This window comes from Bos indicus x Bos taurus, chromosome 26, assembly GCF_003369695.1.
Source record: "Bos indicus x Bos taurus breed Angus x Brahman F1 hybrid chromosome 26, Bos_hybrid_MaternalHap_v2.0, whole genome shotgun sequence".
NCBI lineage: Eukaryota > Metazoa > Chordata > Mammalia > Artiodactyla > Bovidae > Bos > Bos indicus x Bos taurus.
The window spans coordinates 16,267,677-16,292,322 of record NC_040101.1 but is presented as its reverse complement, the minus strand read 5'-3'; the positions used below and the strand labels follow the sequence as shown (position 1 = coordinate 16,292,322).

At 36.4% G+C, this 24,646-nt stretch overlaps 1 protein-coding gene across 7 annotated transcripts in view; it reads left to right on the top strand.

Annotated features, from left to right (window-relative positions):
* ATRNL1 (attractin like 1) overlaps positions 1–24,646 on the top strand; it is an 805,870-nt gene that overhangs the window by 105,986 nt on the left and 675,238 nt on the right. For all 7 annotated transcript variants that reach the window (XM_027529449.1, XM_027529446.1, XM_027529448.1 and 4 more), the window contains exon 9: positions 2,202–2,385. In XM_027529449.1, coding sequence (XP_027385250.1) covers positions 2,202–2,385 — 184 coding nt within the window. The remainder of the gene's footprint in view (positions 1–2,201; positions 2,386–24,646) is intronic.

The window sequence follows — 24,646 nt, the reverse complement described above, 5'->3', positions numbered from 1 at the left end:
TGCTGGGTTATGGGTTGAGAAAATGCTGGGCTGACTGGCGTTCTTTTGTTGGGTCGGAGGTAATGAGACATCCATCCTATAGTCTTGGAGGCCCTAAGAGTCAGCGTTCCTCCTTACACCTTTCATATTTCTCCTGCGGTTTTCTTTGGGACTGTTTACTGGGTTTGTTAGTGGGAAGGAGAGGGAGAAATTAGTCTACACCAACTTTTAAACATTTGGTGTGTTAATTTTTTAAACTCTAAATTTCCTTAGTTGTAAAGAGAGGATAGCAATAGTAAACTTTCAAAGCTTTCATATTATCAGATAAACTAGTGAGATACTCCCTGAGACATAATATATACTCTGTAGATAATGGTGCTATAGCTGATTGCCAGGTTGCTTATTGCATTATTGTTTTTAAGAACAAACTGAAACACTAATGAGTCACTGTGTAGGATTATTTAAATAAGTTATCATCAATACAATAGAATTTAGCTAATGAAAGTGAAAGTAATAAATGGGATGTGAAAAGATGCCCCAGATGTTTTGTTAAGTGAAAATATAGTTGTAAAATCGCATGATTTTTTTGGTATAAATATTTATAGGTATCTATGTACATGTAAGTCATATATATTTGTCTTGTCTATTGTAATTAAATATTCAGAACTGTAGTTTCAAAATATTCTGAATGTAACAATTTGTGGAAAATACCTCTGGATAATGGGCTAGGGGAGAAGGTAACATGCACTGTTGCATTATATACCTCTTTATTGTCACAATATTTTTTGATAAGTAGTTTTATCTTTTATTAAAAAGAGAATGAATAAAAACATGAAAACCTTCAATTTGGCACTATATATATACACACAGATACATATATATAGCTTAAATAAGTAGTTGAAGAATGTTAAAAGAATGCCCATTAGTTACAAGAATACTCCGAAATTTCTTTAAATATGTTTAATTTTCTCTGAGTAAAATTGGCTTTAACAAATCCTTCTGATACTTCTTTTATGACTTTTTATGATTGATGAACTATATTCTTTATTACCTTAAAATTGTGTGAATGTGAAGAATTTTTAAGCATCACTTTTATTTTCTGTTCCTTGCTTTGAGTATTTCAATGAGCTGTCTAGAATGCCAAAGTTTAGGTGACAAAGTTAGAGGGAAGATGCAAGTGTGATATGATTGGATATTTAAAGACTAATAACAGATTTCTATATGGTTGCTCTTTATAATCTAAATTCCTTTAAGGCCAAAAGATATGTAGTTTTTCATTTGCATATTCTTAAAAGCATTTCTTGCATATGATTAGAACTTGTTTCAGTGAATTTGCTATAGAAATGAGAGTCCCTTCTAGATAGGTCAAGTAGAATGGGACTTAAAATAGGGAGTTAATTACAGTAGTACTAGAGACACCAAAGTGAGGGAATTAGTCAGAAATCTGGAGCTGCTGCATACCCGGGCTGGAACTTAGGACCACGTTTGTAGGTGAGCTGCTTACTGTAGATGCCGCTTCTGCCACTGAGCAAGTCCTGCGCCTGCTCCTGTTGCTGTCAAACCACCACTGCCATTGCCCAGTAGCACCTACCTGTTCCTACTGCTAGAGAAGAAAGAAAGTAGAATGTCTTTCTTCCATTTGCCTTCTGTTCTCTCCCAAGTCCTTTCATTACTGGAAACTGATGGTAGCACAGCTGTCAAATGAGTCTTGGAAATTTAATTTTTAGGTTTTTATCAGTAATACAAAGGACTCTTAGAAGGGATAGTGAGACTTATAACCAAGAGATAAAAGACTAGCACAGTGCTAAAAATTGTTAAGACAAGAGTCTTATCTTTTTAGTCTTTGTAATGTCAGTGACTACCTCAGCCTGTAACATAATAACCTCTCACAAACTTTTATTAAATCTTTCTTTTTTCAGGGTTATTTACAGATACAGAAATATATGTGAGAATAAGGTTTAGTTTTTTCTTGCATATACAAAAAAATTAGATATTTTCAATATTTCAAAGTTTAATTAAAATCTACAAAGAGGCCAGTTTTAATCACCTTTGGTCTTTAGCACCCGACATAGTAACTAGCACATATTTAATACTTTATATTATTATTAGATATACTTTACTCATAAAATGTGGTATTAGAATGAACTCGTTGGTAGTTTGGTGGTATATTAGTTTTTTAAAAATACTATTTAAGTTCACATTTTATCTTCTTTCTCTTATAGCATCAAACACTTGGCTTGTTCCAGAAACTAAAGGAGCTATTGTTCAAGGGGGATATGGCCATACCAGTGTGTATGATGAAATAACAAAGTCCATTTATGTTCATGGAGGCTATAAAGCATTGCCAGGCAACAAATATGGATTGGTAGATGACCTTTATAAATATGAAGTTAACCCAAAGACTTGGTGAGTAGATTGGGCTGAAGTATGATGGGAAAATTGGGCACTGTTCTATTTTATATTTGTATAATAGTGGTGTGTATTAAATGTTTTCAGGGAGGTATTCTTGACTTTTTTCCCATCTTAATTTCGACTAATGATAGTCTGTTATGTAGCAGAGGCACTACATAATGCATTTTCTCTGTAGCCATCTTTACTGTAAATGACTGACTTTGCAGTGTTTTCCAGTCCTGTAGACAGTCTTGTTCTGTATAAATCACTCATAAGTGCTGATACTGTGTGCAGTTCAGAAGAGCAGTTTTCTTACCAATATATCTTTGAGTTTTGACATTATCTGTACTGGGATTTGTTCTTCTTTACACTCATATTTTATTGTCAGTTGTAAATTTTGAAAGCATTTGTTCAGTTTCATCATCTAATTTCCTGTGAAATACAAAGCTGTAACATTTAGGTAAATTTTCTTTTATTGTTGTTATAAATAATACTACAGTGTACATCTTGAACCAGTCATTTTACATAAGCAAGAGTTTCCCTAGGGTGCATCTCTAGAAGTGAAATTGCTGTATCTGAGGATATTCACATCCTCAACTTTAGGACACATTTAGCAAGCCTAATTGCTTTTTGAGTCACTGTGATAACGTACCACTTCCTCCAGCAGGGTATAAGTGTTCTTGTTTCTTCTTAGTCCCATCAATACTTAATAATTATGAGGATATTTTCCTTTTGCCAGTGCAATGGATGTGAATGGTATCCTACTGATATTTTAATGTGCATATCCTGATTGATATAGTGAATAAGCATATTTTTATGCGTTCATTTGCACTTGTGTTTTTTGTTTAGTGAATTGCTTATTCACAGCCATAATTTTTTCTTATGTTTAAAATGTTATTTTTTCATTTATTGATTTTTCTATGTATATGAGTTTTATTGACCAATATGCTATTTTTAAAGTTTTTATTATATTTGGAAAATTTTCAGCAATTATTTCTTTTTAAAAGTTTTAGTTGAAGTATAATTGATTTAAGTGGTGTGTTAGTTTTAAGTGTACAGCAAAGTGAAGCATATATTCACTCTTTTTTTAGATTCTTTTTGTTGTACTCATTTTCTTTTCTAAGATCTGGAAAGAGACCAGTGTTTTGTTCTAAGATACTAAACATTCTTTTAAACTTACATGAAATTAACTATATGTTTAAATGAAATACAGTTTTCCACTGAATTGTGATTTGTTCTGTGCCCTTCACTTTCACACATATATTCTGATTTTTACTTTACTTGGAAAAAAAAGGAAGACAGAATTAAAGAAAATGAAAGACTTTTCCTTTGAGTAGCTTTGCTGATTAAATTTTTTTTTTTTAGTTTAAATAAAATGCAGTATTATATTTTAGTAGATAGGCTACTTTGCTGAACTTTTAGAAGATGTGTATTTGGAGAAATTATTTTTCAGTGGTGAAGTTAATTATTCTGGACTATAATTTCCACTTAGAAAAATTAGAAATTACCTCTTTTTAAGGCATGAGAGGACTATAAAGACAGTAAGAATATGTTGGTCAAGATTTAGGAGAGGTAAATGACAAAGGAAGTATGATTGGCATTTTGTACAACTGTTGTTCTGGAAACAATTGTGAGTCCTGAAAGCTTCCTGAGAAACTGAGCAGAACTTTTGTCAATCAATATGGAGGACCAAGTTGTATTTCTAGGTGTGCCAAGGAAGAGAGGTTTTTATTAATGATGTAGTCTGCTCCCTGAAGTTCTAAACCTAAGAGTGAGGATAAGCTTATCTTTGAAACATCATGCTCTTTGATTGGATTATGGTGATCTGCCCATGGCCTAAATTGGTGACAGAGAAAAGTAAATCCTCTCTTGAGTAAAATAGTATCATACAGAGGCTCAAATTAGTTCATTTACAATATATGTTGCAAAACAAAAAATAGTAAGTCTTAGAAAAAGAAAAGCCATGAAAAAAAACCCAGCCATTTGAAATATACCAATAGGATAATGGTGGTTTCCTAAAGAAATTATAAAATAATTAGGATTTTATGATCGAGGAATTACAGGTAGGAAAATATTGACAGACAACTGGAAACTTATACTAACTTGATTACTAAATAATCAAGTAGAAATTATAGAATTGGAAAATTGATTATTAACAAATTCTAGTCAAGGCTATGGTTTTTCCTGTGGTCATGTATGGATGTGAGAGTTGGACTGTGAAGAAGGCTGAGTGCCGAAGAATTGATGCTTTTGAACTGTGGTGTTGGAGAAGACTCTTGAGAGTCCCTTGGACTGCAAGGAGATCCATCCAGTCTATTCTGAAGGAGATCAGCCCTGGGATTTCTTTGGAAGGAATGATGCTAAAGCTGAAACTCCAGTACTTTTTGCGAAGAGCTGACTCATTGGAAAAGACTCTGATGCTGGGAGGGATTGGGGGCAGGAGGAGAAGGGGACAACAGAGGATGAGATAGCTGGATGGCATCACTGACTTGATGGACGTGAGTCTGAGTGAACTCCGGGAGTTGTTGATGGACAGGGAGGCCTGGCGTGCTGCAATTCATGGGGTTACAAAGAGTCAGACACTACTGAGTGACTGAACTGAGCTGAACACAGGTTAGACATAGCTGAGGGGGAGGTTAGTGAAACAGAAGATGGATCATATTGAAATAAAGAAAGACAAAGAATGAAAAATAGGGAAAGAAATATGAGGGACATGTGGAAATATTGTAACATGCATGTGATTGAAGTCCAGAAGAGGATTGAGAAAATAATGTAGAGCACTATTTGAAGTCTCAAATGCCTGAGAATTTTTAAGACAAAAGATGTCCACTTACAGATTGTGTATGAGTATGGAGGGGTGAGTACAAAGAAACATACACTTAGAAATATCATTGCAAAATTGATGAAAACCCAAATAGAATGAGAAAAGCCACCAGAGGGGAAAAAGACATATTCTCTTTAAAGGAGCAACACTAAGACTGACAAATAATATTTTTTTAATTGGAAAAATGGAATCTAGAAGGCATGGTGTCTTCAAATAGCTGAAGGAAGATAATCATCTGTCCAAAATTACCCAGTGAAAAACCCTTAAAAAATGAAAGCGAAGAATAGACTTTTCAGAAAAACAAGAATTGAATTTGACAATAGCAGATCTGTAATACAGAAAATACTGAATAAATAAAGAAAATTCTATTGAAGTAGAAGAAAAATAATCCTGGATACTGGAGGGAATAGAGAAATGGAAAGGGTAAATCTAAGTGATTATTTATTGTAAAATAGTATAATGGTAATTATAAAAAAGCCCTCTATGTCCCAACAAGTGAATAGAGGGAAAAATGAGAAGACTACTTCATGCATTTGGAAGAAAACAAGAAAGGAATGGAAAGGGAGCAGAATAAAATTGGGACAAATATAAAGGAAGATGGTTTAATGGTAATTGCTTCCCTGGTGACTCAGAGACTCGGGTTTGATCCCTGGGTCGGGAAGATCCCCTGGAGAAGGAAATGGCAACCCACTCCACTACTCTTGCCCAGAAAATTCCATGGACAGAGGAGCCTGGTAGGCTACAGTCCAGGGGGTTGCAAAGAGTCGGACATGACTGAATGACTTCACTTTCACTTTCATAATGGTAATAGAGGCTTAAATATATCAAAATTTAAACGCTTGTTAATAGCAGCATATAACTCAGGAAGAAGGGTAAATGTTGTTCAGTATTTCTAAGGTCTTCATATTATATGGGAATTAATTAGAAAACTAATTTAAAGTGGACATAATTAGTTAAGGATTTATATTATAATCATTAGGTAACAAAAAAGCACTCTATGTCCAACAAGTGAAGAGAGGGAAGAATAAGAAGACTACTTAGTGCATTTGAAAGAAAACAAGAAAGGAATGGAAAGGGAACAAAATAAAATTGGGACAAATATAAAGGAAGATGGTTTAATTAACTCCAAATATGTCATCATTACACTAAAAGTGAAGAAGGAAATATTCCAGTTACACTAAATGTAAGAGACTAAATATTCCAATCAAAAGCTAAAGATTTTTAGACTGGGTATAAAAATTAAAGCCTAGCCATATGCTTCTTAGAAAATATACAAAAAGTATAAAGGTATTTAGAGCAATTGAAAGTAAAGGGTGGAAGAAAGGTACATATTATGCAATCACGAAACAAAAGAATGTTGGTATAATTGTACTCAGTTCAGTTCAGTTCAGTCGCTCAGTCATGTTGGACTCTTTGCGACCCCATGAACCGCAGCACACCAGGCCTCCCTGTCCATCACCAACTCCTGAAGTCCACCCAGACCCATGTCCATCGAGTCGGTGATGCCATCCAACCATCTCATCTTCTGTCGTCCCCTTCTTCTCCTGCCCCCAATCCCTCCCAGCATCAGGGTCTTTTCAAGTGAGTCAGCTCTTCGCATCAGGTGGCCAAAGTATTGGAGTTTCAGCTTCAATATCAGTCCTTCCAATGAACACCCAGGACTGATCTCCTTTAGGATGGACTGGTTGGATCTCCTTGTTCCAAGGGACTCTCAAGAGTCTTCTCCAACACCACAGTTCAAAAGCATCAGTTCTTCAGCACTCAGTCTTCACAATCCAAGTCTCACATCCATACATGACCACGGGAAAAACCATAGCCTTGACTAGAAGGACCTTTGTTGGCAAAATAATGTCTCTGCTTTTTAATATGCTGTCTAGGTTGGTCATAACTTTCCTTCCAAGGAGTAAGCGTCTTTTAATTTCATGGCTGCAGTCACCATCTGCACTGATTTTGGAGCCCTAAAAAATAAAGTCTGACACTGTTTCCACTGTTTCCCTATCTGTTTCCCATGAAGTGATAGGACCAGATGCAATGATCTTTGTTTTCTGAATGTTGAGCTTTAAGCCAACTTTTTCACTCTCCTCTTTCACTTTCATCAAGAGGCTTTTTAGTTCCTCTTCACTTTCTGCCATAAGGGTGGTATCATCTGCATATCTGAGGTTATTGATATTTCTTCCAGCAATCTTGATTCCAGCTTGTGCTTCCACCAGCCCAGCGTTTCTCATGATGTACTCTGCATATAAGTTAAATAAGCATGGTGACAATATACAGCTTTGACGTACTCCTTTTCCTATTTGGAACCAGTCTGGTGTTCCATGTCCAGTTCTAACTGTTGCTTCCTGACTTGCATATAGGTTTCTCAAGAGGCGGGTCAGGTGGTCTGGTATTCCCATCTGTTTCAGAATTTTATTCTATCAGACCAATGAGAATTTAAGTCAGGCGTATGCCTGGAAAATATAATAATTCTGAATTTAAATGTACCTTATAACTCTATGGTAAGTAAAGCAAAACTGACAGAAGATGGGACAAATCATGGTATGATGTTTTAAACCCAGTTATTTTGGTAACTGTTAGTTCTTGAACACTAAAAGCCAGTAAAGATAGAAAAGATTTGAAAAGCTCAATTTATAATTTTGGAGTTTTTTTTACCAAAAAAACCCCAAATATGAGTGCATATTATCTTATGACTGCAGAATATATGTTGTTTTCAAGTACCCTGGGAACATTTTTCTAAAATTTACCTTATACTGGGTTTTAATGCAAGTCTAAAGAAATTTAAAAAGAATGAAATCATGCGAAGTAATTAACCACAGTGAAATAAATAAAAAGTAACTAGAAAAGGATGTCTGTAATTAGTAAACTCCTTAAAATTGGTTAGCTAAATTATGCAGAAAATTAGAAAACATTTGTACTGAATAATAGTACAAGATGATTATGATGCTGTCAAATAAAGACATTTATAACTTTAAATGCATTTATTAGAAAATATTTTAAACAGCCTGAAAATCAGTGGTCTAAGCTTAACCTCAGGAAGTCAGAATATAAGCAGGAGATTAATCTCAAAGAAAGAATAAGATGAATAAATGTAGAGTAAGACAATAGGAGATAGAGCACAAATTAGTGTGAAATAGAAAACAAACATGTGATAGAGATACAGCCATCAAAAATCAGCAAAGTTGGTTGTTTGTGGAGATAGATCCCCACCCAGATTTAGAAACAGAGATCACAGTTGGCCTTCTGTATGTGTGGGTTCAACCAATCATGGATTGACAATATTAAAAAGAAAGTTCAAAAAAGCAAACAGAACTTGAATTTGTCATGCACCAGCAGCTACTCGCCTAGCATTTACATTGTGTTTACAGCAGTTTACATAGCATTTACATTGTATTAGGTGTTATAAGTAATCTAGAAAGGACTTAGATTATACAGGAGGATGTGTATAGGTCGTATGCCATTTTATGTAAGGATCTTGAACATCTGTGGATTTTGGAATTGGCGAGGCTTCTGGAACCAATTTCCCACAGATACTGAGGGATGGCTGTGTACTCAAATAATCAATTTTCAGAATGAAAACGGACATTATGGACATTATAGACATTAAATGATAATAAATGAACATGATAAGCAACTGTATGAGAGTAACAGTTAATTTAAAAACATTAAATGGGCCATGTCAAATACCTAGAAAAATGAAACTTACTAGAATTGATGCATGAAGAGACAGAAAATTGGAATAATCTTATAACAAAGAAGTAGAGTCTATGCTTGAAATCCTCTTCCATTAAAGAAACAAACACAAAGCAAAACAAAATAAAACCCCAAACTCTCCAGGCCCAGATAACTTTATTTGTGAATGTTCCCAGATATTTAAGAAGTATATAGAAATAATACCAGTCATTCACAAAGTTTCAGAGAACAGAAATAATTATTTTGCAGTTTTATGGAGTAGCAAAACTTTGAGACAAAAATATGAAAAAGATATTACAGTAAGGAGATTATAGTGTTATCTTTTTTCATTAAAATAGATAAAAAAGCAGGTGAATCCAGCAATTTATGGAAAGAATAATACATTATTTGGATTCACTTTAAGAATAAAAGATTAAATAAAATTTCATGAAAGAATAATTAACACATTAAAAAAATAAAGAAATAAAGGCATATATTTTTCTCAAACAATACATAGGATGTTTATAAAAAATTTAACTTATATTCATGAAGAACCTCTAATGCAGTAGGAATAGAAGTAAACTATTCATGTAATAAAAGAAAAACTTTATTGCAAACATTAGAGTGTATTGTTGAAAAATTTCCCTTTAGAGTTAGGAATGAACAAGAGTGGTTACTATCACTGTTTCTATTCACTATTGTATTGGAATATCCAGACAGTGCAATAATACAATTAAAGTAAAAGGAAATAACAACGTATAAAAGATACATAGGTAATAGTTTGCTTGACATAAGATCAATATAAAGAAAATATAATTCTATATACCAAGAACAATTGGAAAATGATAATTTAAAATTAATATAAGATTAGGATGTCAAAAATGTGAGAAGTAAATGTCATGACATATATGCAGGATCTTTACATAGAAAACTCAAAAACCTTGTGAGAAATTGAAGGCCTAGATAAATGGAAGATACAGGGTTGGCCAAAAGGTTCATTTGGGCTTTTCCATAAGATCCTACAGAAAAACCCCAGTGAACTTTTTGGTCAACCCAATGTATTATGATAATTAATTGAAATACTCAGTATTGTAGAGATATCTATTCTGTCCTAATTGATCTTTAGATTTAATGTAATCCCAAAACACAATTGCAGAAAGTATTTTCTTTTAGAAGTTGACATGCCTATTTTAAAATTTATATGAAAATTCAAAGGATCAATCATAGCTAAAACTAGCTTTTAGAAGAACAAAGCTGAAAGTCTTCTCTTCTAGATCTCATGAATGTGAGGCTACAGTAATTAAGTATTGCTGCAAAGATAGGGACATAAACCATTATAGCAAATAGGAACTCCCCAGATAGACTTACACATTTATCAGAACTTTATAACATGGGGCTTTCCTGATGGCTCAGTGGGTAAAGAATCTTCCTGCAATGCAGAAGATACTGGAGGCGTGGGTTCAATCCCTGGGTTGGGAAGATCCCCTGGAGGAGGAAACAGTGACCCACTCCAGTATTCTTGCCTGAAAAATCCCATAGACAGAGGGGCTTGGAGGGTCGCAAAGAGTCGAACATGACTAAGCGACTAAGTACGGACACAGTCGGCACTAGAGAGTTGTTTTTTCAATAAATGATTCTGGGTTAGTGGTTATACAATTGAAATAAATGAATCCAGGGCCCTGTTTTACATCTCATACACAAAAATTAGTTTCAGATCAATGTAAATCTAGGTGTAGAGTACAAAATAATAAATATTGTAGACGATAACAGATAAATGTCTTTGTTTTTATTGGTGAAGAAAGACTTTAAAAATAGAATTTAAACAGTATTCTCAATAAAGGAAAAATGATAAACTGAACTATATACATGTAAAAATATCACTAAGAAACTGAAAAGGCAAACTGCAGTGTAGGAGGGACTGGCAATACATAAAGTCAACAAAGGTCACTTTTCCTGAATATATAGAGAAGTACTACAAATCAGCAAGAAAATGTCAGACAACTCAGTAGAAAATGGGGAAGCAACTTGAACAAAAATATATCCAAACGACAAAAACACATACTAAAAACTGCTCAACCTCAATTACCACAAGGTAATTTAAAATAACACTCAGATATCACTACACATCCACCTAAATGGTTAAAATTTATAAGGTGGTTTATCCAAGTGTGTATAAGCTGGTAGAAGCATTCTGAAAAACCTGTTGACAGTTTCTGCTAAATTTGAATACATTCATACACATATGTAATCTATGTATCCTATGAAATAGTTTTATAGCTATATATTCAACAAATGTATTATATATGCAAATATAGTATACAAATATACTATATACAAATATATATAAATATTGTGGGCTTCCCTGGTAGCTCAGAGGGTATAGAATCTGCCTGCAATGTGAGAAACCTGGGTTCGATCCCTGGGTTGGAAAGATTCCCTTGGAGAAGGAAACGGCTACCCACTCCAGTATTCCGGCCTGGAGAATTCCATGGACAGAGGCGCGTGGCAGGCTATAGTCCACGGGGTTGCAAACAGCTGGACACAACTGAGTGACCCTCACTTTTTCATAAAAACAGTACATGTAAATATAAATATAGTATACAAATACACTGTATTTCAGACACTTATTATGCAGAGAGATTGTCAAGGATAAACACACCAATGGCACGTTCATCAGTGTTTTGTAGAATACTGCTAACTAATAACATATTTGTGAAATTGTCTTGTGTCACTTTTCCAAAACCTCTGACAGTTACATTTTTAGAGAAATCACAAAATCTTGATAGTTCATTAAGTAGCTTTGAATTGTTTAGCCGCTCAATTGTGTCTGACTCTGTGTGACCCTATGGACTGCAGCCCGCCAAGCTTCCCTGTCCATCACGGTCTCCCAGAGTTTTCTCAAACTCATGTCCATTGAGTCAGCTTTGAATACTCTAATGTAAAAATAACTCTCATTATATCAAATTTAAGGAGCTATAGGAAATCATTTCATGGAACCAGATTAACATCATTATGAAAACATATTTCAAGTATATGTGATTTCAGAGATTTTTTTGAGATTTTAATATAGTACCACCAAAGCATTATCTAAAACATCCTGTATTTGTAGAAATTCTCATTTCTCAAAAATGATTCCTTTTGTATTTTGGGATGTTTTGTTTATTGGTATTACCCTTTGCTAAGAGACTTTACATTTGCTGTGATGATTTTTGGTACCAGGGCCATTAGGGCCTCCATGTCTTAGCCTCGTTAAATGAGATGTCTCATAATCTTTTTTGCATGTACGTGTTTATAGAGCTTGTAGCAGGAGCTCACATCTTCATTTTTCTTCTGTGTCAAGGCTTTTATGTAACAGAGACCTCAGATTTTTTTATCCTATTGTTGAAGTTGTTTTCTCTATTATTGTGTTCCTTTAAAACGCAATAACAAAAGCACCGTATGTTTTAACACATAAGATACATACAAAACATTATCATTTACAACTTACAGCTGTAATTATAAATTTGATATTTTTTTCCATTTTTTCAACTTAAAAAAAGATTTCAACTATACTTAGAAATACTAAAAAAGTAGTGTGTCTTATGTTTCCTCATGATTATATTCCGAGTTTGCATTTTGGTAGAACAGTATAATGTGTTCTTCTATGACTATTTTTTTGGAAAAAAGAAATCTTGTTACATAAAATTCTCCATTTTAACCATTTAAAGTTTACAATTCAGTGGTTTTTGTTTATTGATAACGTTATGCTGCCATCACTAATCTCAGAATATTTCCTTCTCCCTTAAAAGAACTCCTGTTCTTTCCTCTACCCTTTCCCTCCATCCCTTGGAAACCACTAATCTACTTTCTGTCTCTGTAGTTTTACCTATTCTCAGTATTTCATGTCCATGAAATGTACAGTATGTGACCTTTTGCATCTGGCTTCTTTCACTTAGGATAATTTTTTCAGGATTCGTCTATGCTGTAGTATGTTTCTGCACTTGATTCTTTGTAATGGCTGGATAATATTCCATTGTACGAATATACCACGTATTGTTAATGCACTCATCAGTTGATGGACAGTTGTTGGGTTGCTTTTTCTTTGGGCTATTGTGAGTGAGGCTGCTGTGAACCTTCTGTAGAGTTTAACTTTATATTTTGGTTAAAGTAATGGTTAAAGTGTTTTCAGGTTTCTCCTCTGTAAAGATACAATTTTCTTTTTAAAATAATAACCTTGTGGGGGTTACTTTTAGCTTATGTAAACACAGTTTCTCATTAAATTTTTTCAAAAAATTATTTTTAACTGGAAGATAATTGCTTTACAATATTGTATTGATTTCTGCCATATATCACATGAATCAGCCATAGGTAGATATATGTCCCCACTCTCTTGCACCTCCCTCCCACTTCCCACTCCATTGTCCTCCTCTTGGTAGCCCCTGTTTGAGTTCCCTGAGTCATACAGCAAACTCCCATTGGCTATCTATTTTACGTGTGGTAATTGCATATGTTTCCATGCGACTCTCTCCATTCATCCCACTTTCTCTCTCCCTCATCTCCCCCGGTCATATCCGTAAGTCTCTTTTCCCTGTCTGCATCTCCAGTGCTGCCCTGCAGATAGGTTCATCAGCAGCACTTTCTAGATTCCATATATTTTATACTAGTTTTAGCATCCATTAATAATTCTTGTGAGAAACAGTTATTACTATGATGATTACCATATGGTGGTATGCTAATGTTTTTCTGTATAAATATCCCAAGTTGTATGTTCACTTATATCAGTATGAAAGGATAGATTTTTATTTTATTCAATGTTTTATAATCTATTACTATTCCTTCTTTTGGTGCCCAAAGTGTCCCAGATTTGGCCTCTGTGAACTATTTCAGTAAGTGTTCCGTATTCTTTAGACACGTCCCCAATCACTCTTGTGCCTTTCTATACTTGTTGGCACAGGCATAAAATAATTTTTTTTTACATCTTATAGTTTCCCTGCTTGAGTAAGTCATTTATGTCTTCAAGGAACCTTGATTGCATCTAGTGTATGGTTGGTTGGTGGTGGTTTAGTCGCTAAGTCGTGTCTGACTCTTTTAAGACCCCGTGGACTGTAGCCTGCCAGCCTCCTCTGTCCATAGGGATTCTATAGGCAAGAATACTGGAGTGGGTTGCCAGTTCCTTCTCCAGGGGCTTCCCGACCCAGGAATCAAACCCAGGTCTCCTGCATTGCAGGCAGATTCTTTACCAACTGAGCTATGAGGGAAACTAGTATATAATTGTATTTAAAAACAAGATTAGGGGACTGGGTATGTTTATTACTTTTTTGATGTGTTTATCAGTTCAGCTCAGTTGCTCAGTTGTGTCCAACTCCTTGTGACCCCATGAACCGCAGCACCTCAGGCCTCCCTGTCCATCACCAACTCCCGGAGTTTACACAAACTCGTGTCCATTGAGTCAGTGATGCCCTCTAAACTTCTCCTCTGTCGTCCCCTTCTCCTCCTGCCTTCAATCTTTCCCAACATCAGGGTCTTTTCAAATGAGTGAGCTTTTTGCATCAGGTGGCCAAAATATTGGAGTTTCAGCTTCAACATCAGTCCTTCCAATGAACACCTAGGACTGATTTCCTTTAGGATGGACTAGTTCTATCTCCTTGCAGTCCAAGGGACTCTCAAGAGTCTTCTCCAATACCACAGTACAAAAGCATCAGTTCTTCGGTGCTCAGCTTTCTTCACAGTCCAACTCTCATATCCATACATGACCACTGGAAAAACCATAGCCTACACTAGACAGAGCTTTGTTGGTAAAGGATGTCTCTGCTTTTTAATATGCTATCTAGGTTGGTCATAACTTTCCTTCCAAGGAGTAAGCGCCTTTTTAATTTCATGGCTGCAATCACCATCTGTGGTGATTTTAGAGCCCCCCAAAATAAAGTCAGCCACTGTTTCCCCATCTATTTGCCCTAAAGTGATGGGACCAGATGCCATGATCTTCATTTTCTGAATGCTGATCTTTAAGCCAGCTTTTTCACTCTCCTCTTTCACTTTCATCAAGAGGCTCTTTAGTTCTTCTTCACTTTATGCCATAAGGGTGGTGTCATCTGCATATCTGAGGTTATTGATATTTCTCCCAGCAATCTTGATTCCAGCTTGTGCTTCCTCCAGCCCAGCGTTTCTCATGTTGTACTCTGCATATAAGTTAAATAAGCAGGCTGACAATATACAGCCCTGACGTACTCCTTTTCCTATTTGGAACCAGTCTGGTGTTCCATGTCCAGTTCTAACTGTTGCTTCCTGACCTGCATACATGTTTCTCAAAAGGTGGGTCAGGTGGTCTGGTATTCCCATCTCTTTCAGAATTTTCCACAGTTTATTGTGATCCACACAGTCAAAGGCTTTGGCATAGTCAATAAAGCAGGTGTTTTTCTGGAACTTTCTTGCTTTTTCCATGATCCAGTGGATGTTGGCAATTTGATCTCTGGTTCCTCTGCCTTTCCTAAAACCAGCTTGAGCAGCTGGAAGTTCATGGTTCACATATTGCTGAAGCCTGGCTTGGAGAATTTTAAGCATGACTTTACTATCATGTGAGATGAGTGCAATTGTGCAGTAGTTTGAGCATTCTTTGGCATTGCCTTTCTTTGGGATTGGAATGAAAACTGACCTTTTCCAGTCCTGTGGCCACTGCTGAGTTTTCCAACTTTGCTGACATATTGAGTGCAGCACTTTCACAGCATCATCTTTCAGGATCTGGAATAGCTCAACTGGAATTCCATCACCTCCACTAGCTTTGTTCCTAGTTATACTTCCTAAGGCCCATTTGACTTCACATTCCAGGATGTCTGGCTCTAGGTGAGTGATCACACCATCATGATTAACTGGGTCGTGAAGATCTTTTTTGTATAGTTCTTCTGTGTATTCTTGCCACCTCTTCTTACTATCTTCTGCTTCTGTTAGGTCCATACCATTTCTCTCCTTCATTGAGCCCATCTTTGCATGAAATGTTCCCTTGGTATCTCTAATTTTCTTGAAGAGATCTCTAGTATTGTTTATAGATCCTGTCAGAAGATAGAGCCAGGAGATTTACAAACATACATCTGTATCTATTTATAGAAATTGGTGTATATCTTTATTACTGTATATCTGTCTAAGCTGCATAATAATGTAATACAACATTATAGGATTTATTTTAGACTTCCTCTCCTTCATGCTGGTAAATCCCAAATCCCTTTTGAAAGTGAGAAATCCAGATCCCATTTTACAATTCATGTATTTTTTAATAAGTATCTGCTTATTAGGTACTGGAGGTTGGTTTATATATTGTAGTAAAGGTATCATATCTGGAAAAGCAGCTGTAATTTTTATCACTATCACTTTATTTTCTTGTTGTCTTTTGATTAGTAGGCTTTATTTTTTAGAACAGTTTTAGGTTTAAAGAAAAATTAGCAAAAGGTAGGGAGCAAGCAAGCATGCCCAAATACCTGCATATGTTCCCCATCCCCAGTCTATTATTAACATTTTGCATTAGTCTGGTACATTCGTTACAATTGATGTCAATATTGATCCACTGTTACTAACTAAAGTCCATAGTTTACATCAGGATTTACTTTCGTGTTGTAGGTCCGGTGGGTTTACACCATGCATAATGACATGTTCCACTGCACTGTATCATGCAGAATAGTTTCAGTTGCCCTTGAAATCATGTGCTCACCTCCTGCTCTCCCTGCCCAGCCCCTGGCAACTGTTGATATTTTTGCTGTCTCCATTGCTTTGCCTTTTCCAGAATGATATATAGTTGGAATCATACAGTATATATCCTTTTTTAGATTGGCTTCTTTCTCTTGGCAATATGTTTTTATGGTTCCTTGAAGTCTCTTCATGGCTTAATAGCCTATTTTATCACTGAATATTTTCTGTTGTATGGATGTGGTACAGTTGTTTATCCATTCACCCACTGAAGGACCTCTTGGTTATTTCCAAGTTTTGACAATTATTAATAAAGCTGCTATAAACTTTTTTTGCATCAATATAAATTTTCAACCAATGATAACAGTTTTTGGATTGTGTGGTAAGTGTGTTTAGTTTTTTATGATTATGTTTAGTGCTATAAGAGTGATTATACAATTTTTCATTCCTACCAGCAATAAATGTTGCTCTGCATCCTTGCTAGTTTTTGGTGTTAATGTTTTGAATTTTAGCCATTCTAATAGGTAGTGGTGAGTCATTATTTTAATTTGTAATTCCCTAATGCCCTATGATGATGCTGTGAAAGTGCTGCACTCAATATGCCAGCAAATTTGGAATACTCAGCAGTGGCCACAGGACTGGAAAAGGTCAGTTTTCATTCCAATCCCAAAGAAAGGCAATGCCAAAGAATGCTCAAACTACCGCACAATTGCACTCATCTCACACGATAGTAAAGTCATGCTCAAAATTCTCCAGGCCAGGCTTCAGCAATATGTGAACTGTGAACTTCCAGCTGTTCAAGCTGGTTTTAGAAAATGCAGAGGAACCAGAGATCAAATTGCCAACATCCGCTGGATCATGGAAAAAGCAAGAGAGTTCCAGAAAAACATCTATTTCTGCTATATTGACTATGCCAAAGCCTTTGACTATGTGGATCACAATAAACTCTGGAAAATTCTAAAAGAGATAGGAATACCAGACCACCTGACCTGCCTCTTGAGAAACCTGTATGCAGGTCAGGAAGCAACAGTTAGAACTGGACATGGAACAGCAGACTGGTTCCAGATAGGAAAAGGGAGTATGTCAAGGCTGTATATTGTCACCCTGCTTATTTAACTTCTATGCAGAGTACATCATGAGATGTACTGGGCTGGAAGAAGCACAAGCTGGAATCAAGATTGCCAGGAGAAATATCAATAACCTCAGATATGCAGATGACACCACCCTTATGGCATAAAGTGAAGAAGAACTAAAGAGCCTCTTGATGAAAGTGAAAGAGGAGAGTGAAAAAGTTGACTTAAAGCTCAACATTCAGAAAACTAAGATCATGGCATCTGGTCCCATCACTTTAGGGCAGATAGATGGGGAAACAGTGGCTGACTTTATTTGGGGGGGCTCCAAAATCACTGCAATGGTGATTGCAGCCATGAAATTAAAAGACGCTTACTCCTTGGAAGGAAAGTTATGACCAACCTAGAGAGCATATTCAAAAGCAGAGATATTACTTTGCCAGCAAAGGTCCGTCTAGTCAAGGATATGGTTTTTCCTGTGGTCATGTATGGATGTGAGAGTTGGACTGTGAAGAAAGCTGAGCACTGAAGAATTGATGCGTTTGAACTGTGGTGTTGGAGAAGACTCTTGAGAGTCCCTTGGACTGCAAGGAGATCTAACCAGTCCATCCTAAAGGAGACCAGTCCTTGGTGTTCATTGGAAGGACAATGCTGAGGCTGAAAGTCCAATACTTTGGCCACCTCATGCGAAGAGTTGACTCATTGGAAAAGACCCTGATTTTGGGAGGGATTGGGGGCAGGAGGAGAAGGGGACGACAGAGGATGAGATGGCTGGATGGCATCACAGACTTGATGCACATGAGTTTGAGTAAACTCTGGGAGTTGGTGATGGACAGGGAGGCCTGGAGTGCTGCGATTCATGGGATCGCAAAGAGTTGGACAAGACTGCGTGACTGTACTGAACTGAACTGAATGCCCTATGATGTTGAAGATTTATTCATATACTTATTTTGCCACCTTTATGTCTTCTTTGAAAGGCTGTATTTTCAGATATTCTGCCAACTTTTAATTGCGTTATATTCTAATTGTCGAGTTTTAAGAGTTCTTTGTATGTTTTGGATTCAAGTACTTTATCAGATATTTATTGGGAATAATTTCTCCAAGTTTGGCGTACTGTTTCATTCTCTGAATGATGTCTTTCAGAGAACTTAAGTTTTTAATTGTAATGAAGTTGAACTTAGCATTTTTCTTTTATAAATTGTCCTTTTGTTGCTGTATCTAAAGAGTCATGAATCTCATGGCCACCCTGTGGTTGTCCTGTGGTATCTTCACGGAGTTTTGTAGTTTTGTATTTTACATTTAGTCTTATGATTCATACTGTGTTAATTTTTGTAAAAGGTAAAAGATCTGTCAATTTTCTTTTCTTTTTTTTGCATTGGGATGTCCTGTTGTTTCAGCACCATTTTTTGAAATGACTGTCTCTCTCTGTTGAGTTGTTTTTGTTAGAAGCCGGTTGACTATATGTGGGTCTATTTCTGGGCTCACTGTTCTGTTCCATTGATCTGTGTGTCTGTTCTTCCCCTAGTACCATGCTGTTTTGGTTGTTGTATCTCTATGGTAAGTTTTGAAGTCAAGTAATGTCAGTTTTCTGAGTTTGTTCTTCTCCCACAATATTGTGTTGACTATTCCTCCTAGAGTTTTGACTGGGATTGCAGTGAATATATAGACTAGACTAGGAGCAGCGATGTCTTGATAATAGTAAATCTTCCTGTCCATATATATGGACTATCCCTTTATTTACTTCTTTGATTTCTTTGATCAGAGTTTTGTAATTTTCCTAATGTAGATCTTATCCACATTTTATTAGATTTATACCTGTTTCAATTCGTGTGGGTGCTATGTAAATGGTGTTGTGTCTTTATTTCAAGTATCTATTGTTTATTGTTGGTATGTAAGAAAGCGATTGACTTTCATATATTAACCTTGTATCCTGAAACTATAATCACTTATTAGTTCCAGGAGTTTTAAAATTGTTATTGTTGTTGATTGTTCGGTTTTTTGTACATAGATGATCGTGTTATGTGTGAAAAGACAGTTTTACTTATTCCTTCCCATTTTGTATATCTTTTATCCCCCTCCTCCTCTTTTTTGGCTTATTGCAGTAATTAGAGCTTCCAGTAAAATGTTGAATAGGAGTGGTACAGAATATATCTTGTCTTTTTCTTTTTCTTAGAAGGAAAGCATATGTTTTCTTGCCATTAAGCATAAATTTTGGATAATTTTTTTTTATCAAGGTGAGGAAATGCCCCTCTATTCCTAGAGTTATTATTCTTAGAGTTGTTAGAGTACTTTATATGTTCTAAATATAAATTCTTTATCAGATACATGACCTATAAATATTTTCTTCCATGCTGTGTGTTAGTTTTCATGTTATTTTTAGTGTCCTTTGAAGCTCAAGATTTTTTAATTTTTAAGACTCTCTTATCTGTTATACATTTTGTCACACCTGTGGTGTCATATTAAGCATCCTTTGCCTAATGCAAGGCAAGGAATGTTTGTTTCTACAGTTTCTTCTACAAGTTTTATCCCTTGTAGCTCTTAAATTTAGGCATTTTATTCACTTTTTAGTTAATTTTTGTATATATTGTAAGGGAAGGGTTCAGTTTCTTTCTTTTGGATATCCAGTGGCCCTAACACCATTTATTGAAAAGAGTATTCTTTCCTTTCTTTGAATGGGCTATTTTGGGCCCTTGAATTTCCACATGAATCGTAGGATTGTTTTTATTGTTCAGTTGCTAAGTGCGATCTCAGGACTGAAGGCTCCTCTACCCTTCACTATCTCCCGGAGTTTGCTCAAATTACTGTCCATCAAGTCGGTGATGCCATCCAACCATCTCATCCTCTGTCACCCTCTTCTCCTGCCCTCAATCTTTCCTAGCATCAGGGTCTTTTCCAGTGAGTCCGCTCTTTGTATCATGTGGGCAAACTATTGGAGCTTCAGCTTCAGCAGTCTTTCCAGTGAATATTCAGGATTGCTTTCCTTTAGGATAGACTGGTGTGATTGCCTTGCAGTCCAAGAGTCTCTCAAGAGTCTTTTCCAGCATCACAATTCAAAAGAAAAAATTCTTAGGTGCATAGCCTTCTTTATGGTCCAGCTTTCACATCTGTATGTGGCTACTGGAAAAACTGTAGCTTTGATTGTACGGACTTTTGTTGGCAAAGCGATGGTTCTGCTTCTAACTATGCTGTATTTGTCATAGCTTTACTTACAAAGAGTTTGTCAGTTAAAAAACATCCAATTGGGATTTTATAGAGTAAGTTGAATCTGTAGATCAGTTTGGAGAGTATGACCATCTTAACAATATTTTGTTTTCCAATCTGGGTAAAAAGATATCTTTTCATTTTTTAGGCTGTCTTTAATTTCTCTCCTCAATATTTTCTTGTCTTCCTGGTATAAATTTTATGTGTTTCATTAAATTTATTTCTAAGTGCTTTATTGTTTTCGATCCTGTTGAAAATTGTTTTATTATTTTTATCTTAATATTTTTCATTTCTTGTAATAGAAGGACAGTTTATTTTTTGCACATTGTTCTTTTAGCCTCCAAACTTGCTGAACTGATTTATTAGCTATAGCAGTTTTTTGTACGTTTATTTGAATTTCTCTGTAAGATCATGTCATTTACCAGTAGAGTTTTACTTCTTCCTTTCCCATCTAGAAGCATTTTATTTTCTTGCCCATTTTCCTTTCTATAATCTCAGATACAAAGTTGAATAGAAGTGACAAGAGTAAAAATCCCCTGCTTATTCCTGATCTTAGAGGGAGAACATTTTGTCTTTGACCTTTAAGTATGACGTTGCTGCTGCTGCTAAGTTGCTTCAGTCGTGTCCGACTCTGTGCGACCCCACAGATGGCCTCCTACCAGGCTCCCCGTCCCTGGGATTCTCCAGGCAAGAACACTGGAGTGGGTTGCCATTTCCTTCTCCAATGCATGAAAGTGAAAAGGGAAAGTGAAGTTGCTCAGTCGTGTCCAACTCTTAGCGACCCCATGGACTACAGCCTACCAGGCTCCTCCGTCCATGGGATTTTCCAGGCAAGAGTACTGGAGTGGGGTGCCATTGCCTTCTCCGAAGTATGATGTTAGCTATGATGTTAGCTGTGTGTTTTGTTTGTTAGTTTTGTAGATATCCTTTGTATTAGGCTGCTGTAACAAATTACCACAAACTATGTAGCTTAAAACAATGAAAAGATATTCTGTTACAGGTCTGGAGGCCAGGAATGCAAAATCAAAGTGTAACCATGGCCATGCCTCTTCCAGAAGTGCAGGGAAAAGGCCTTTCTTTGCCTCTTCTAGCTTGGCCTGTTAGTGTTCCCGGAGTTGTGCTTGAACCACTCCAGTTGCTGCCATAGTTACATTCTGGTTTTTGTTCTTGTTCAGTTGCCCAGTTGTGTCCGACTTTGTGACTCCGTGGACTGCAGCTTGCCAAGCCTCCCTGTCCCTCACCATCTCCCAAAGTTTGCCCAAGTTCATGTCCATTGCATGGGTGATGCCATCCACCCATCTCATCCTTTGATGCCCCCTTCTTCTGCCCTCAATCTTTCCCAACTTCAGGGACTTTTCCAATGAGTCTACTGTTTGCTTCACATGACCAAAATACTGGAGTTTCAGCTTCAGCATCAGTCTTTCCAGTGAGTATTCAGGGTTGATTTCCCTTGAGACTGACTGGTTTGATCTCCTTGCTGTCCAAGGGACTTTCAAGAGTCTTCTCCAGCACCACAGTTTGAAGGTATCAATTCTTTGGCATTCTGCCTTCTTTATGGTCCAGCTCTCACAGCCATACATGACCACAGGGAATACCATAGCCTTGGCTATAGGGACCTTTGTTGACAGAGTAATGTTTCTGCTTTTCACCACACTGTCCAGGTTTGTCATAATAGCTTCCTGCCAAGAAGCAATTGTCTTTCTGATTTCATGGCTGCAGTCAAAATTTGTAGTGATCTTAGATTCCAAGAAGAGGAAATCTGTCACTACTTCTACCTTTTCCCCCTCTGTTTGCCATGAAGTAATGGGACCAGATGCCATGATCTTTGTTTTTTAAATATTTAGTATTAGGCCGGTTACCTTACCTCCTCCTCTTTGCTGTGTGTCTCTTAAAGGGACCCTTGTCATTGGCTTAAGTCCACTGGATAAACTGTGATGAGTTCCTCATCTTTAAATCCTTAATTTAATTGTATCTGAAAAAAATACTTTTTCCGAATAGGGTAACATTCCCAGGTTCTGGAGATTAGGACACGGATGCATCTCTTGGGGTGGGCACCATTCAGCCTTACCAGGTTGAGGAATTTACCTTCTGTCTCTCTCTTGTTGGCTGTTCTTTTTTTATCAGGAAAGGGTGTTGGAATTTTTCAAGGCTTTTGCTGTATCTATTGGATATATATATATACACACACACACAAGTGGGATTGCTTGATCATATGCAGCTCTTGGCAGTTCAGTTTTTATTTTTATTTTTTTCAGGAATGCCCATACTGTTTTCCAAATTGACTAAACCAGTTTCCATTCCCATCAGTAGTACTTCTATATCTTTTCTTCACATCCTTGCCAACACTTAGCTTTTCAAACTTGTTCATTATTTTAAATTAAAATATAATCGACATATAACATTATATTAATCTTAGGTGTACAGCTTAGTGAATTGATACATGTTTGTGTTGTAAAATGATTACAACAGTAAGTTTAGTTAACTTATACGTATAGTTATGAATTATTTTTTCTTGTGATGAGAACTTTTAAATTCTTAGCAACTTTCACATATAATGCAGTATTGTTAGCTATAATCACCATGCTGAATATTATATTATCAGGGCTTACTTGTCATATAACTAGAAACTTACGCCTCTTGACCACCTTTACTCATTTCACGCACCTTTTACCTCCTGCCTTTTGTGTCCACCAATCTAGCCTCTATAAGTTCATTAAAAGATTTTTTTAGATTCTACATATGAGTGAGATCATAATGTATTTGCCTTTCTCTGACTTATTTCCCTTAGTGTAACGCCCTCAAGGTCCATCTGTGTTGTTGGAAATGGCAAGATTTCCTTTTTTGTGGCTGAATAATATTTCTCTAGCTTTTTCTAGTCAACAGTTGATGGGCACTCAGGTGGTTTCCACGCCTTAGTTATTATAAATAATGCTGCAATGAATATGGGGGTGCAGACATCTTTTTGAAATAGTTATTTCACTTGGATAAATAGAGTGGAATTGCTGGATAATTTGGTAGTTCTATTTTTTGAGAAACCTCCATACTGTTTTCCACAGTGATTGAACCAATTTATAGTCCCATCAACAGTTTTTAAGTGTTCCCTTTTCCCACATCCTCACCAGCACTTGTTATTTCCTGTTTTTTTTTTTATAATACATTCCAACAAGTACGTGTGTGTGGGCGGTGGTATCTCATTGTGGTTTTCATTTGCATTTCCTTGTTGAGTGATTTTCATGTATCTGCTGACTGTTTGTCTTCTTTGGAAAAGTGTCTCTGCAGATCCTCTGCTCATTTTTAATTAAATTGTTCTCTTTGTTTTTCTATTGAGTTATGTGAGTTTTTATACGTTTTAGAGATTGCGTTTTCTCCACTCCGCAAAGCCAGGCCTGCTCCGGAGAACCTGTTATTTATTTTGCTCAGGGCATTGCCTGAAGTGTGCAAGTGCCTAAAGTGTGCAAGGTTATGGACATTTTGCCACTCAACAGAGTGGAGCCAGTTATACACGTGTGCTCGTGCATGACGTGTAGAAACTCAAGTGTACTGTCTGCGGGGTGTGTTTGGGGTACTGGCTACATGGGGGAGGGATTTATGCATATGCTAGCTTGGGTGAATCTACTTCATCCTATGAAGTTTATGGGTGGGCTTCTTGGTGAAGTTCTGAGGAAGTTAGTAGAAACCTTTGCCCTTCTTGGGTTTTGTACGCTGGTTGCTGAGAGCCCTGTTTTCTCTCCCCTCTGATCCCATTATTGTTTTGGATGGCCTGAAAAAGAAGTGGGCTTCTTCGGCATTGCCCTGCTTGGGTGGACGCTAGTCACCCACTAGGCTCTCTCTTTGCTCATGGGTGAAACAGCAGCTTGGAGAA